This window comes from Nicotiana tomentosiformis, chromosome 4 (genome assembly GCF_000390325.3).
Source record: "Nicotiana tomentosiformis chromosome 4, ASM39032v3, whole genome shotgun sequence".
Classification (NCBI taxonomy): domain Eukaryota; kingdom Viridiplantae; phylum Streptophyta; class Magnoliopsida; order Solanales; family Solanaceae; genus Nicotiana; species Nicotiana tomentosiformis.
Genome location: NC_090815.1, coordinates 59790030 through 59805675, shown reverse-complemented (window position 1 = coordinate 59805675; position 15646 = coordinate 59790030). Strand labels below are relative to the sequence as shown.

Below are 15646 nucleotides of genomic sequence, written 5' to 3'. Positions count from 1 at the left end.
CCTAAGTGGAGACAAATTTATATAGCTGAGCCAAACTAGTTCGAGATCGAGTCATTGTTATTGTTGTGTTGTAATTAGCAGATGGAATTTTCTTTATCCCTTTTTCTTTTCTTGAATAATGTGGATTGTGGATTAGATACAGTTTATGAAATCTGGCAATTTTGTTTCAGATGAAACACGTGGAAATGTTATTAGTAGGAGTGCTTATCCCATGGAAGGTCAAAGAAGAGGTAAATTTTCTCTTTAATCTTGAGTCTGTTGCTTAACATTCCTATGAACGTTACTTATTACACTATTTTTGTTAAATTAGCAAGGACACGGTCTGTTGTTGCAAATTGGGAGAAGAGAGACAGGATCCCATCTCACGAGGGTCTTGCTTCCAACACTGTTGTTGGGATAGTACCTGCTCTGAATATGCTTTCCACCAACTTGGTATTTGTCTAATCTGAGATTTCTTCTTTAGTAGTTTTACATATCTTTTAATACTTTGTTAAGCTCTCTCTCTCTCTCTCTCTCTCACACACACAAACACACACCTGCTCTGAATATGCTTTCTACCAACTTGGTATTTGTCTAATCTGAGATTTCTTCTTTAGTACTTTTACATATCTTTTAATACTTTGTTAAGCTCACACCCCACACATACACAAACACATATATACACACACATTCTTTTGTATATTGTTTTTGTTATTCATGTATAATTTCATGTTTGTTGATATTGAAAATGATGACGTGCTTCCACGTTTTTAAAGCATGTGGAGGAATTATATTTAGTTGAAAAGCTGACCCCATTTGTAGCAGTTAAATAGGTATTTGGTACAAAAAAGAAAAGCAGTTTTGGTCCTTCACTTATTACCTAATTTCAGTTTTGCCTCTTTAGTCTTTATAAAGAATTAGCATTTAAAATCTGCGTGTGAGTACAGCTATTCCAATAATTGATGGCCTGGTTAGTACTGGTCGGAAATTGAACAAGTGGTTCATGTGCCTCCCTCATAAATTTTTGAGGGGTTTAAGGTAGTGATGTGATAGATTTGTGTCCACATGACATGAGCACCCACTAATTCGTAAAGGAACAACCTGAGTGAGTCTTGGTTGGTTATTCTCTTTTACCAGTTTCATTTTGTTCTGATTCAGTTGGCTTTATAGGTTTCTTTGACCTTCTTGGGTTCAAGCTGAATTTTAACCTGGCCACACTTGAGGATGCTTGTCGGAAGCTGTTTCTTTATCTTTCACATGTGGGAAGGTGTTCAGGTGCTGGCAGTAGGATCCTTGAGATCTCCCTTGGATTACGAGTTGAGCTTTTTCCTCTCCCATATGTGCCTTCTCCATTGTCTTTTCTAAGTTGAGAGCGGGTGTTTGTGTCATTATCTTTCTAGTACCTGCTCTCTTCCTTTGTCCGACTGGTTATGCACTGATATAGAGAGTTGAGAATGCCAAGATAGGTCCATATTTCCGATGAACTCCTTGAAAAACCTTGGGATGTTTTTTGGGGGGAGGTGTGTCGTCTAGTTTGGATAGAGGCTGGAGGTTTGTAGGTTTGAGGTCACCTTTATCTCTGGCAGCGCCTCTCCATCTTCTCTGCCTGTCTCGTCCGGATAGCTTCATCTCGTTGCCTGCTTTGGTTATGATTTTATCTTAACTTGCTATTTAACTCTTGCACAAACTCACATGGGAAGCTCATGGGCATCTTGGTCCATTTTCTGTTAATTTCAACTAGGGCGGTCAATTGTTGGACCAAAAGCTCTCATGCGGAGAGTAAGCTACAAGTAAGAGATCAAATTTTTTTTTTCTTGATACAATCAAGGAAATAGTACAGTGTGGGAAGAAGGGAATGAATGCCATTCAGCATTGGCTGCACATCAATCGAGCAGGGCTTGCGTTGGCATGGCTAAGATAGAAGGGCTTGAGGCTTGAATTAATGTGATGATTGAATACTCAGGTGGTAGTTCTTTTGGAACTTTTTCGAAAAATTTTCCCCCCGAAAATCATTAGCGTTTTCGAAGAAAAGTTTTATATAACAATTCTTTCTTTTTGAGAAGTGAACAAATTCACTAGGAAACACCAAGTCAGTGTAAAAAAGTGTGTATAATGTAACTCTACTTGAGTCATCCACAGTCATTTATCAAGTTTTACCATCTGTGCAACAAGTTCTTTTTTTCCTCACACCAATATGCAAGTGAAATAAGAGGGATCTCTTACTGCTTTTTACATCATTCTCAGTATTATAAAATAATCTTCTCCCTCTTTCGTTGCATACGCTCCAAAAGAGACATGTTGGTGCCATTTCCATGTTGGATTCCTTTCCTTTCCAATCCTATGTAATCTCCAAAACGTGATTGCTTTCTCAACTATCCTCGGTAGCACCCAGGAGATGCAGTGAGAACATGAGGGACCACAATTGCGAAGCCAACTTGCAATACAACAAGATATGATTAGTATCTTCTCCATATTCTTTGCACATGGAAGTCAAACTCAAATAAATTCCCCTTTAAATTTTTCTCGGTTGATATAGCATCTACCACTGCACACCAGTCAAGGAAGCTACTTTCTTTCGATACTTGGTCTTTGAAACTTTTTTGTGTAGCTCCCTCTTAGCCCCTTTTCTGGTAATTCTGAAATAAGATTTAGTTGTAAAAGATTTTGCCCCCACCTCCTCCATATCTTCTTATCTCCCTCCTCATTCCCTGTTTTGTAGTTATATTCATTATTCTCTATAAAAGAAATCATTCCCCATTTTATAGCTATATTTTTTATAAAAGAAATGATTCCCCATTTTATAGTTATATTTTTATAAAAGAAAATCTCAACTTCGTGCCATTCCTAATCTTGAATAGCCTTGCTAAAACTTACATCTCATATGACCCCATTATCGTCTCGTCTCATGTAATCAGCTATCATAGCATTTCTCTGTTTAACTTCTGAATATTTGTGGGATATGGATTCTCCATGCATATCCCCCTCGCACCATACGTTCTCCAAAACCTTACCCTCAAGCCATTACCCACCCTTTTATGATCCCTTCCACAGACTCACTCCATAAATATTTACTCCCTTATCAGAAATCATCAATTATAAGTAGTGCCATAGTAGTATATGGTGACTTCTCTCAGTAAAGCATTCTCCTCTTGAGTGTATCGCCACAGTTCCAACATTCCAGTGTTAAAAGTGATTCCTAACCCCTTTTCCCACATGGGGATGTAATCTTTTTCCACTCTACTACGTGATATTTCTTTTCTCCCTCCTTTCCCTCCCATAGAAAATATCTCATCCTCCTACTTGTTTGCAACACCTATAGGAATACGAAATAAGGACATAAAATAGGTGGGTATGTTGGAAAGGTTCGGCTTTAGTAATGTTATCTTTCTTCCTCGAGAAGACATCAGTAATGGAGGAAATAGGATAAGGGAGAAAGAAAAAAGGAAAAAAAAGGGAAGAAAAGAAAAAAGAAGAAAGAAAAGAGAAAGGTAAAGAAAAAAAGTGCTAATAAAAAGGAAATAGTGTTTGTAATACACTTTAATACAATTAACGAAAGTGCTAATTAGTTTGGGCGGATTCCGTTTCGCAAAGGGCATATATGAGCCAACTGTATAACTCTAAGGGCATATATGGACCAACTATGTGACGGTAAGGGCATATTTGAGCTAAAGTATTAACGAAGGGCAGATGTGCTCAATTTCGTATAGTACAAGGGCATATTTGGACCTTTTCCGATAATACAATATAGAAACCAGTAAATAGTAATTTTACATTTTGGAAAAATTACATAAGATAGAAAGAATTGTAGAGAAAATTTTAAACATTATAATAGAAGACATAAAATACGTGAAAAGTGGAAAGGAAAAATAACCTAAAAATTAAGATGGTAGAAATATCAATCAGTTGGTACGTGGTAAAAAGTCAAGCACACGTATTAAGATGACATGCCGTATTGTTTGCTCCTCTGCTCTAACCTACCTAATCTTTTATGATCCAAGGAAGAGAATATACGGTGCTTTATTTTGGGGAACGGATAGTAAGAGATTGACCTACAATATGCAGACATTTTTTGATCTCTGTCATTAGTTTTGGTTTGTAGCTTAAATGCCCTCTTCCTAGCTATTGCAGAAAAATATTGAATACGGCAAGACATTAGATAGACAATCCTTTCTATCTAAGTTGCTCGGACTCGGGTGCGGGCATCCGATATGGGCACGGATCCGAGTGTCGGATTCGGCAAAATCTAAAATTTAAGATTTGGGGGTGCGGATCCAGGTATGGATACGGGTGCGGGGATTCGGCTAAAAAAATTCAAAATTATAAAAAATAGAGCTATAAGTCCGAACTCTGAACACGACCCCTTGAATTCTTGTTTTTTCTGGAACACAAAGCAGCAAATATGAGACAAAAGTTCTACAATATTAAAGGTATACCATTTCCCATGTCTTAAATCTGTTTTATTTTTAATTTTGAGAAATCAATATCTCAATTTCCCCCAAAATTTGTCGATGGACCCAGGTCAAAGTATCCAAAGTTAGTTGACCGAATCGGGGACGTATCCCGCTCCCGTCCCGTGTCGAGACGGGTGCGGCACCAAAAACGAAGAGTCCGCGTAACTTAGCTTTTTATGGCTATGTAGACAATATATACGGCCAGAATTTGTAGATCCCCAAAAACTGCTAGTTCTTTGAAAGTCTTCAGGATGATGTGAAGTTATGTATATTTCTATATCACTTTCCTAATGCAGATTTTAACTCATCTTTCGTTCTTTTCTGCTTGTATGAAAAAAGAGAGGGCATCCTTCATCAGCTGAAAGTGTAACAGTTTCTGCTACAGATGAGGATACCATCACTGACTTGTTGGAACAGCATGACCAATTTGTTGGCTTAATGCAATCTCGTTTGGCCAAATTACAGGTAACTAATAATACAACTGAAGCAAAATGACTTACTAATGGTGTTTTTAGACGTTCTGATTTGTGATGTGAGTGTTAGTACACTCTTTATGCTATGATTTCTAATCTTTGGTTGTGCTCTACAATTTACAGTTTGGAAAGACGTAAAAAGGTTTTTTTTTATGGAATAATGAGCTTTGGAGGATTAATGGATTTGCATGTAAGGTTAATGGGTCATTGACTTGCAGCACAATCAATCCTGTTTTGAGCATTTCAATGTTCTCAGAATTAGTATAAGTGGAAAAAAGTTCAACTGTAAGCATGCTTGATTTAAATGCAAAATCTTCTCATGCACTATAACTAGTAGTAGAGGTCTCGAACAGACTCTTTGCTATATGTTACACATCATTGGCTATGTCTCCTACAAATTTATTTGGATGTCTTTTTCACTATTTACTTGAACGCATGCTTCTAAGTTTTAACCATTCTCTTTCCAAAATAGGTAGATCCTCACTAAATCCCTTTTTCCAGCTAGTTTCGGATTGAGGCATGTTTGATTCATTGACTGATATGTTCTTCACTTAATCGTTTTATTAACCTGGACTTTGGAATGATAAGAATCCCATTACTGCTGTCTGTGAGGATGATCTTTTCTAGTTTAGAGTGTTGTACTTGTACCTGGCCAACATAGAAATGTCAGCATTGCCTTTCAATGCCTCTTGATGTGGTGGAAAGTAAGTTTTTACAGATGCCATGGCTTTTAAATGACCGTCAGATCGATTCATATCTGTCTAATATGCTACAAAGTGTGTTAACACAACATACTACCTGTATGGCTAGTGCATCTCTGTCAAATTAGATTCAAAGATATGGACAATCTGGTATGTTAAGGAGAAAGGAGAGACACCAGACTTGATCTGGTGCCCCAATTATAGGATACCATTGGAGGGTTCAGAGAGAATTCTGTTGGCAGCTGATGATGTATGCTATGCTTATCCTGAACACAGGTTCATGAGAAGGTGGCTTTTCCATATTTAGGTCAATAACTCAGTGTAGCATTTGTGGAAGAGAATGATAAAGGATTGCATTTCTTTTTGTTACATTTTTAATCCCTTCCACTATTTTACCTGACAAGAAAATGAGATATATATTGACCTAGGGCTTTGGTCTAGTGGTACGAGCGCATCACGGGATATGCGTGTTAGGCGCATGCAAAAGCCTGGTATTTAAGTGGAGAGAGGTAGAGGGGCGAGCTCATTATCCACCGAGTTTCGAACCGTGCCCCATTGACCTTCGAAGATTTATCGCTTATCAAATAAAGAAAAAAGAAATACAGACATATTACACATTATGCTGGACAAACTGACTGATCCAAATAGTGTGTTTCTCGTCTGATTATATTATCCCTTGAGTTTGGGTTAACTGCACACATGTAGGTCAAGCTGATTAATGTGCTCCTGAAAGTGCTTATGGAAGTTCTTTCTTGGACCTTGTTACTGTGGAAGTATGTGTGTGTATAGACAATAAAAGTACTTTTATTTTTCATGAAAAGATAAAAAATTCCGAATTTGGAGTGTGCGTGAATATTTAACTATCCCCTATACCGTGCCCAAGACTTCAATTGTATTCTTTAAAGGCAGAATGGCTTCCTGGCCACTTAGACTTGTAGGGCATTTGAAAGCCGATACATAAACTTTAAACTTTCCCATTTGAACACTCCAACTCATGATTCCCTTAACTAATAAACACATTTGACCGTTGACCATGCCTATGTGGCAGTGACAAATGTGATGTGGACAAAATGCGTGTCAATCACGCAGAAAATGTGCGTGAATGCAATAATCTGATTAAAGAAAATACTTTATCAATAGGGAAAAAAATTAAAAGATGAAAAAGAAAAGGAAAAAAAAGAACCCTAGCGTGTCAGTACTCATTTTCGCTCTCTTGCTTCTCTTTAACTTAAGCGAGGAGAGAGAGAGAGCATCAGGGAGTTTAATTCCGGCTAAATTCGATATGAAGATTGTGTAGTTTTACTTATATCTTATGATTTTGGAGTTTCTAGAAAAAATGGGGTTATATGATTGGTTGCCGGCGAAGTGGAGGTGGCAGCCATTGGAGTTTTTTGGTGGTCAAAAAGCACTCACCACTCTAAACCACCGATGGTCTAAGAAAAGCCTATCACCTAAAACATCTTCGTCAAAACACAAAAAAGGGCAGATATTTGCAATAGTTTGGGCGGCCTCCATTGTTTCAAAACCATGGATTCCTATTGATTTTTTCTGAAATTCCAAATTTTTTTTTCTAGTCTAACCATGAGCATAGTGGTGTTGTGAATTTGATTTAAAAATAAGAGAGAGAAAGAACATTGAAGAAAAAGAGAAAGAAGAAGAATAAAAATAAGGAAAGGAATGGAGGTGGGTGAACGGAGAAGAAGGGAGATAGGTGGGTACGGGTTACTGGGGTAGTAGAGAAGTGTCAGGTCTTTTTCCTCTCTTTCTTTTTTCTTTTTTTAATTTGTAACTTCTTTTTTGCTGATTATTTATTTTAAAAAAGGGCCCACAAATAATACATGTCAAGTAATAAATAGTCTTTTTCCTCTTTTTCTTTTTTCTTTTTTTAATTTGTAACTTCTTTTTTGCTGATTATTTATTTTTAAAAAAGGCCCACAAATAATACATGTCAATTAATAAATAATCTAGTATATGACGTGTTGTACATGTCAGCGCAATTGATATACACGCACTACTGGATGTATTTATTAGTACTCATTTCGTCAAGTTGGAGTGTTCAAATGAGAAAGCTTAAAGTTCATGTATCGGCTTTCAAATGCCCTACAAGTCTAAGTGGCCAGGAAGCCATTCCGCCTTCTTTAAACTGTCTTAATACCACCTGTAAGATGTTTGCTAGGTTGTCATCAGTAGCAAAGCTCTCAATCTTTTGTGGAAGCTAGCTATGAGGAATCACAACTTGGCATTTGTCAAGCATGGTTACAAAGACAGAGTTGTTTGTGTCACACTTGTCGGAAAGCATTCTATTCTTGTTTTAATGAACGCCTATTTGATAGGATGAAGTATGAACATGTGTTCCTCAGTTTATTGGTGTTTTCTTTTCCTGGGACATGAGTATGTATGTCATAAGACTTAATCCCTTTTTGCACATTGTAAGTTTAAATTATGATAATTACTACTTAAAATTTCAAAAGGATGGTCCAATTAGAGAGACGAGAAAATGATGAAGAGCAGTACCTATCATTTGCTGCCAATTGATTAAGCTGTTCGTTGCCAGTTGGTTAGAAAAATGTGATCTAGGCAATAAAACATTGGTGTCGCGACCCAAAATCCCAACCAAAGGGTCGTGATGACGTCTAACCTATTTGCTAAGCAAGCCAACACATTCACAATAAGCAATGAAACAAGACTAAACAGTTAACAACACAATATCATAAATAAGGGTAAAAGCTCCTATAACAACGTAATAAGTCTAATACCAACACAACTGACATAACGACCTTCCAAGACTGGTGTCACTGAGTAGATGAGCTTCTAAGAGTACTAAATACAAAGTCTGAAATGAAGTACAACACTGTCTGTGATGCAAGATCAAGAAGGCCAAAAATCCAAGAAATTGAAGAAGTCCAAGAATTCCATTAAAGATTAGTATTTCTTTTCCTTCAAGATTAGGATTTCTTTTCCTTAAAGATTAGGATTTCTTAATTTTTGTTTTAGTAGGATTATATTTATGGTTCTTGTCAAACTAGGATTGTTAGTTGGTAGTCCATTCCTATTAGAATTCTTTTTCCTATTTTAGTTAGAATAAGTTTTCTTAGCCTTATTCTTATTCTAGCTTAATTAGGTTAGTTTTCCTTAACCTCATCAATTTTACTCATTGTAAGGCCTATTTAAAGGGCTCAATATGCCGAAAATAAACATTGGTGATTAGTTTTCCTAAGCTCTTGCTTCAAAAATGTGATTTCTCTTTTATTTGATTCTTCCTCCTTTATTCAACGCTTCTTGCAATCTTGCGGGATTGAGGAATGAGTTTGTAAGGTTCGTTTCATCTTACATTCTTCTGACTTGAGTTTGAAGAATGCTTTCGCTAATTTTGTGAAAAGTTTTAGCGGGGTGCTTTTGTTTTTCTCTCTTCTTTGTGCTTGAGAGGTGCAAAACCTTGAAAGTACATCAATTTGGTATCAAAACAAAGTTTCCAGGTCCCGAGTCTTGATTTGCTATTGTTCATCATGTTCCTAGAGAAGCAAGTAGCAAGTTTAGGATCCTCGTCAATCAATCTAAAATTTAAAATTCAGAGATTAAGATCTACATCTCTTGAACGAGGCAATGAAGAAATTAAAGTGCAGCTAGATGGCTTAAAGAAATCAATGCAAAATCTGACTGAATTGGTTGAAAGTTTGCTGATTCAAAATCGGCCACCAAACCAGTCACAATGCCTACAACCTCCACCCACCACCAAGACACAACATACATGTGTTACCGCGACGTCTTCGACTTCGAGATCCACCAATTCAACCGCGTAGAGCAGGATATATTGAGCAAGCAGAAGAAGCTATAGCTGACCAAGACATGAAAGTGCCAAGGCACCATGCCGAATATGATAAATTTTTGGATAATCAAGGGAGTGACCAAGGCATGGGATCCAAAAGTTGAGGATTTACCACCTAAGTTTTATGACGATCCATTGGGTTATCCAACTACGTGTGTCATTGACTTTCCGCCTTTCAGAAATGCTCAACACAATAACTAATATTGACTTGATTGTTGACTCTACCATTCAAAAAAAAAAAAAAATCTAACAGTCTATAAGAATATGCAAGAACAGGATGGAGGACTACTTAAAAAGGAGTGGATAATGGAGAGTTTGAGTTCATATATTGGAGAAACAAGATGCCTTCACGTCATAAATATATATGGCTATCATCAACGTGACTATTGGTGTACAAGCGATGTAATTGATGCATTCCCAAGAAGAGCGTTGATCTCCATGCTTAATTCAAAGCTAGACATGGAGTTGGCTAAATTTCATGAAGTGTTAATACCAATAACTTCATATTGTAAGTTGAAGTTTGAGAGTCAACGTAGCAAAGATTACATGGAGAAGACTTGGTAGAAAGTTGAAACTTAGAAAGTGGGATTTAGTTCGACCACATGCTAAGTTTTCGTACAACGCAAAGAAGCTATATGATAAGCTACAAAATGTAACTTAAAACCTGGTGAGCATTGGGTCCCTATTTTTTACTATAGCAAATCTTGCAATCTATGGAAGTTGTTAGACTCGAGGACGAGTCTTTTCAACCAAGGGAGAATGATGCAAGCAGCAAGATCAAGAAGGCCAAAAATCCAAGAAATTGAAGAAGTCCAAGAATCCATTCAAGATTAGGATTTCTTTTCCTTCAAGATTAGGATTTCTTTTCCTTCAAGATTATGATTTCTTAATTCTTGTTTTAGTAGGATTATATTTATAGTTCTAGTCAAATTAGCATTGTTAGTTGGTAGTATATTCCTACTAGAATTCTTTTTTCTATTTTAGTTAGGATAGGTTTTCTTAGCCTTATTCTTATTTTAGCTTAATTAGGATTAGTTTTCCTTAAACTCATCAATTTTACTCCTTGAAAGACTTATTTAAAGGGCTCAATATGCTGAAACTAAACATTGGTGATTAGTTTTACTAAGCTCTTGCTTCAAAAACGTGATTTCTCTTTTATTTGATTCTTCTTCCTTTATTCAACGCTTTTTGCAATTTTGCGGGATTGAGGAAGGAGTGGGTAAGGTTCGTTTCATCTTACATTCTTTTGACGAGAGTTTGAAGAACGCTGTGGCTTTTGTGAAAAACTTTAGCGGGATGCTTTTGTTTTTCTCTCTTCTTTGTGCTTAAGGCGCAAAACCTTGAAAGTACATCAGTCTGATACAAGTAAATAATAGAAATGATAATGAAGGTGACTCCATGGTTTGTGAACAGATATGCAACACTACCTCGAGTCTCCAAGGTGTCCAAGCTAGTCATCCCTCTGAACACTGCTAGGACCAACGTTTGAATCTGCATAAGAAGTGCAGAAGTGTGGTATGAGTACAACCGACCCAATATGCTCAGTAAGTATCGAGCCTAACCTCGAGCAGGCAGTGACGATGCTATGACAAGACACATACCATATAAACCTGTATAATTAATAAGTAAGAGAAGTAGCAGGAGAAATAACAACAATAAAGACAAAAATAAAGGCGGGAAATGGTAAAAAGGATCAAATAAAGGAAATAACAACCATGTTTCTCAACTTTAAGCACCCAAATCCTTCAACAGCTCAAACCCAAACCCAAGAGGATAAAACAATATCGGGAACAATATAGCCCAAATCCACCAAGGAAGTCAATGTCATAAGTTAAACACCATAATTCATACCATATACGTTGAGGCGCACAACCCGATCCAACATAAAAGTTGTTGCAGCGGCAACCCGATTCCATGACCATATTGATGCGGCGAGCAACCCGATCCTATCATAACAATGTTGCGGCGAGCAGGGCATACCAATTCATATGGAAACATCTAACAAACAACCAAACATGGCAAGAGTCATATTATGATATCAAAGAGAATGGATAAACATAATTCATTACGGAAAAGATGAACATGAACAAGGTGTGCTAGGCAATCCAATACCTAAGAGCTATCATATATCTCAATAAGAACTCAAACAAGGTCATTAACACTTGAACAATCAAGTAGTCACACAAACCAACATAGCATAAAAGAATAAGGCATTAAATAAGTAAGGACATAAATAAAACTAGTTCTACCCGCATGCTTTAACCCATGATAACACATATACACTCGTCACCTTGCACATACCCTGCCCGAACACATTTAGCACATAGCAAATAAAGCATTTACAACCTAATTCCCTCATGTTAAGGTTAACCATCGTACTTGCCTCTTTCCGGTATAATTGAACAATCCAAAACCTCCTTCCCTCTAGTACAAGCCTTCAAACCACTCAAATCTAGTCAAATAATACTCAAATAAGTAAATACAAGCTTAAGAAATCCTCCTAATACTAAAAAGGTTCGATCTTTATCATATTTGAAAAAGTCGAAATCAAAAATCAAGACCAAATTCCGATTACCTATTCATCTCCGAGTCCAAGTATGTGGTTAGTTTCAAGATCGGACCTCAAATCGAGGTCTAAATTTCTAAAATACACAATCTTAAGTTGCGACCTAAAATCCTATTTCTACTCTTTAAAATCCTTGATTTAGGGGTGAAAATCTATGGGAGTAATGAAAATTAACCAAAACAAAGTTAAAATCACTAACCTATGAAGTTGTGAAGAAAATCCTCTCAAAAATCGCCTCCTTGTGAAGTCTAGGTCTAAAAAATGGAATAAAATGAGCTAATCTCGGAACCCTTCCTTTTATAACCAGTTGCTGATACTGAAATTGCAAACTACTGTTCGCAGTTGCGAAGCTCGCAAATGCGAACCAATGGTTGCAAATGTGAGGGCCACCTGAGTCACTAAAGTCGCAAATGCGACTGAAAGTTCGCAATTGCGAAGCTGAGCCCCCTTCCCAAACTTCACAAATGCAAGTTAACATTCGCAAATGCGAACCTCGCATTTGTGAGATGCGATGACTGCAACACCAACAATGGAAAAACTTGTAGAAAGAGCCCGAAACCAATCCGAAATTCACCCGAGCTTCTCTGGACCCGATCCAAACATTCAAACAAGTATATAAACCTTACATGAACTCGCTCGTAAGCTCGAAACATTAAACTAACATCAAAATTCAACAATCAAGTATCAAAACTCGAGAATTCACATGTTCATAATTCAAATTTTCAACTTTCAACTATTAGCGCCAAAACAGCCTCGGGTCACTCGCGACCCAAACCAAACATACGTACCATGTCCAAAATCATCATAGAACCTACTAGAATCATCAAAACACGGATCCGGGGTCGTTTACCAAGAATGTTGACTGTGGTCAACTCCAACATATACAAGCTTTCGAATCAAGATTTCTTTTGTTAAAACACATCTTAACTTTCCGGAAATCTAAAGGAACCATACACACATATCATATATCATCTAATGAAGCTATTCAAGGCTCAAATCACGAAACGGAAATGTAGAACTCAAAACGACCTATCAGGTCGTTACAATTGGTGAAGCAAAAAAAAAGTGATCTAGGCATTAAACATTCGATTCTTGCAACCTTCAACGACTGTAAACGTTTGTTCGGTGAAAAAAAACCCGTTAGTGAAGCCAGAGAGATTGCAAAGAGTGATATTCATTGTAAAAATATATGCATTTGAAGCTCTCTTAACTAAGTTGCTCTATCTTGAGATGATGAGCCTATGGGATATGTAACATTCTCAGCCGACATTGCTAATCACTAAGACACGAAGGATGAACATGTGTTCCTGTTAACAACACCTGTTTGACAGGATGAATGTGTTCCTCAAGGTCATTGGTTTTCTTCTCCTGGAACATGAGTATGCGTGTCATAAGGCTAGATCCCTTTTTGTATAATGAAGTTTAAATTACATTATTAATAAAATTTCTGAAGGATGGTCCAGTTGGAGAGACAAGAAAAAGATGAAGAGTACCAATCATTGGCTGTAAGCTATTGCCACCAGTTGGTTAAATAAAATGCGATTTATGCAATTAAACATTTGTGAAGCAAGAGAAATTATGAAAAGAAATTGTTTGTAAAAATATGTGCTTCTGAATCTCTTGTAACTTAGTTTCTCTATCTTGAGATGATTAGCCTATGGGATATGTAGCCTGCTTTCTCTCGGGGGACATTTCTAATCACCAAGACTCACAGGTGAAGGGGAAACAGGCGATCATGTTTTCTCCTCAAGATTCTGCTAACTCAAATATTGTATTCTTTTTCTTGCAGGTTGTCTATCAGTGCTGGCAAAGGCATGACATTAAAGGGGCACTTAGTGCAATGGAGAAGATGGCAGATACTGCTGTAAGTGTCTCTTTTCTATGCCCTATCCTCGAGCTTGATATTTATCTTTGTAACACAATGTGGTTCCTTTCTGATGCATAATACAGGTGCTTGCTGATGTAATTAGCTTTTTAACAGAGAAAAATGATATTATTACATTAGAGATTTGCACATGCCTTCTACCACTCCTTGTGGGAATGCTTGAGAGCAGCTTGGATAGGTACAAATTTAAGCTTGAACCTTTTTTTTTTTTTTGTCTCTGCTGTAATAGTTTAGTGTGATTCTCATTTTATTTTATGGACATTCTTTAGGCATCAGGATATTTCACTGAATATGCTGCTCAAACTTGTTAAAGTATTTGGTTCAGTGATTTATTCTTCATTGTCTGCGCCAGCATCAGTTGGTGTTGATATCGAGGCAGAGCAAAGGTACCATCTTATATTTTCTTATACTTCCATTCTTTTGTATTTCTAATTCGAATACTTTTCTTATTGATAATAAAGGATGGATCGCTACAATCTTTGCTTTCTTGAGCTTGAAAAAGTCAAACATTGGCTGCCCACTCTTACAAGGTGCGTCGATGCATCTTTAGCCAGTGGCTTTGGTCCAAATGTTACACAACAAAATTTGCTCTTGCTGCTTTTATTTATTTAATTTTAATTTTTATTTTTAAAATTCTTCGTTTCACTCAGAAGGGGAGGGTCCATTGCCAAGTCCGCACAAGAGCTGAGTCTAGCACTTCAAGATGTTTCGTGAGTTAAGGGCAGTATTGCTTGGATTATTAAGAGTTATATTTTGGACAATAACCGTGATATTGTTCATATGGAGTGGCTTTTGGAGCTCTGGAGCGGCCTGCACTGTATGTTTTTTTTTTTACCTTGCAGAGCTAGCATCCTGTATGTATATTCCTGCCAAGATGAAAACATTGACGACTCATTCTTTGATTAACTGATTGGTGATAGCTAGGGGACAACTGCTCTGCACTGCTGCTGCTCCAAATGTCGCTGGTAATTGAACCTGCATGGTGGAGGATCCATCATATTTATTCTCATCTAACCCTGAATACCTGATATTCACATGTTGATTTGTAATTATAGGCTACTTGAGTAAAATCATGTATCCATATGATAATTTCTGTATCAATACAAGGGTATCTAAGCCAACTGAAATCTGGAAAATCTTGTCAGTCTTGATATATGGCCTTTCTAACCAGTTTATGGCATGGCACAAAGGATGGTGTGAAATCTACGTTACAGCTTGTATTTGAAAAAAAAAATACTGCAAATTGAATTTGCTAGTGTTGGTTATAAATTCTCATTTCTCATCTAATTACATTTGCTGTTGGCTGGATTAGATACAAGTGAACGCTCATGCACGAGCAAGTGTATAGTTTCAGAAGAGTCTCCAAGACCAGAATTTTACTTCTGGACTATTCCTTTAGCAATCGTTTGGTTGGTGAGATAAACGATAACATCTCGGGAGAAAATGTGGGATTATTTTATCTTGCGCTTGGTTATGGATATTAATTAGTCCTGAGAATCATTTTGTATTAATATGATGGGATTAGCTATCCCATAGATGTAACGACCCAATCGATTGTTTAGTGTTTTAGCGTCTCGTTCCATAATTTCAGACCTCAAGTAGATGTTTTAAGACTTGCATGTATGGTTGGTTCGGGTTCCGAAGGGTTCAAGGGTGATTTGGAACACTTGGTTGTCAACTAGAGGCTTTAAGTTATGAAGAGTTGACCAAAATCAAGACCGTATTCATGATTTGAAGGTTCTAATAGGTTCCTATGATGATTTTG

General features: G+C 37.0%; 1 protein-coding gene across 3 annotated transcripts in view; it reads left to right on the top strand.

Moving 5' to 3' along the window:
* Window positions 1-15168, top strand: part of LOC104093487 (katanin p80 WD40 repeat-containing subunit B1 homolog KTN80.4-like) — a 30490-nt gene extending 15322 nt beyond the window's left edge. The window contains exons 11-19 of one of the 3 annotated variants that reach the window (XR_685664.4): window positions 171-230; window positions 311-432; window positions 4770-4895; window positions 13786-13860; window positions 13947-14059; window positions 14151-14267; window positions 14343-14411; window positions 14535-14698; window positions 14802-15168. Coding sequence is in view for 1 of the 3 variants with exons in the window: in XM_009599237.4 (XP_009597532.1) it covers window positions 171-230; window positions 311-432; window positions 4770-4895; window positions 13786-13860; window positions 13947-14059; window positions 14151-14267; window positions 14343-14411; window positions 14532-14595 (746 nt within the window). In the remaining 2 variants the exon portion in view is untranslated. Of the gene's footprint in view, window positions 1-170; window positions 231-310; window positions 433-4769; window positions 4896-13785; window positions 13861-13946; window positions 14060-14150; window positions 14268-14342; window positions 14412-14531 lie in introns of all 3 variants that reach the window. The other 2 variants (XR_685663.4, XM_009599237.4) reach the window with 2 other exon arrangements.
* The last annotated feature ends 478 nt before the right edge of the window (window positions 15169-15646 follow it).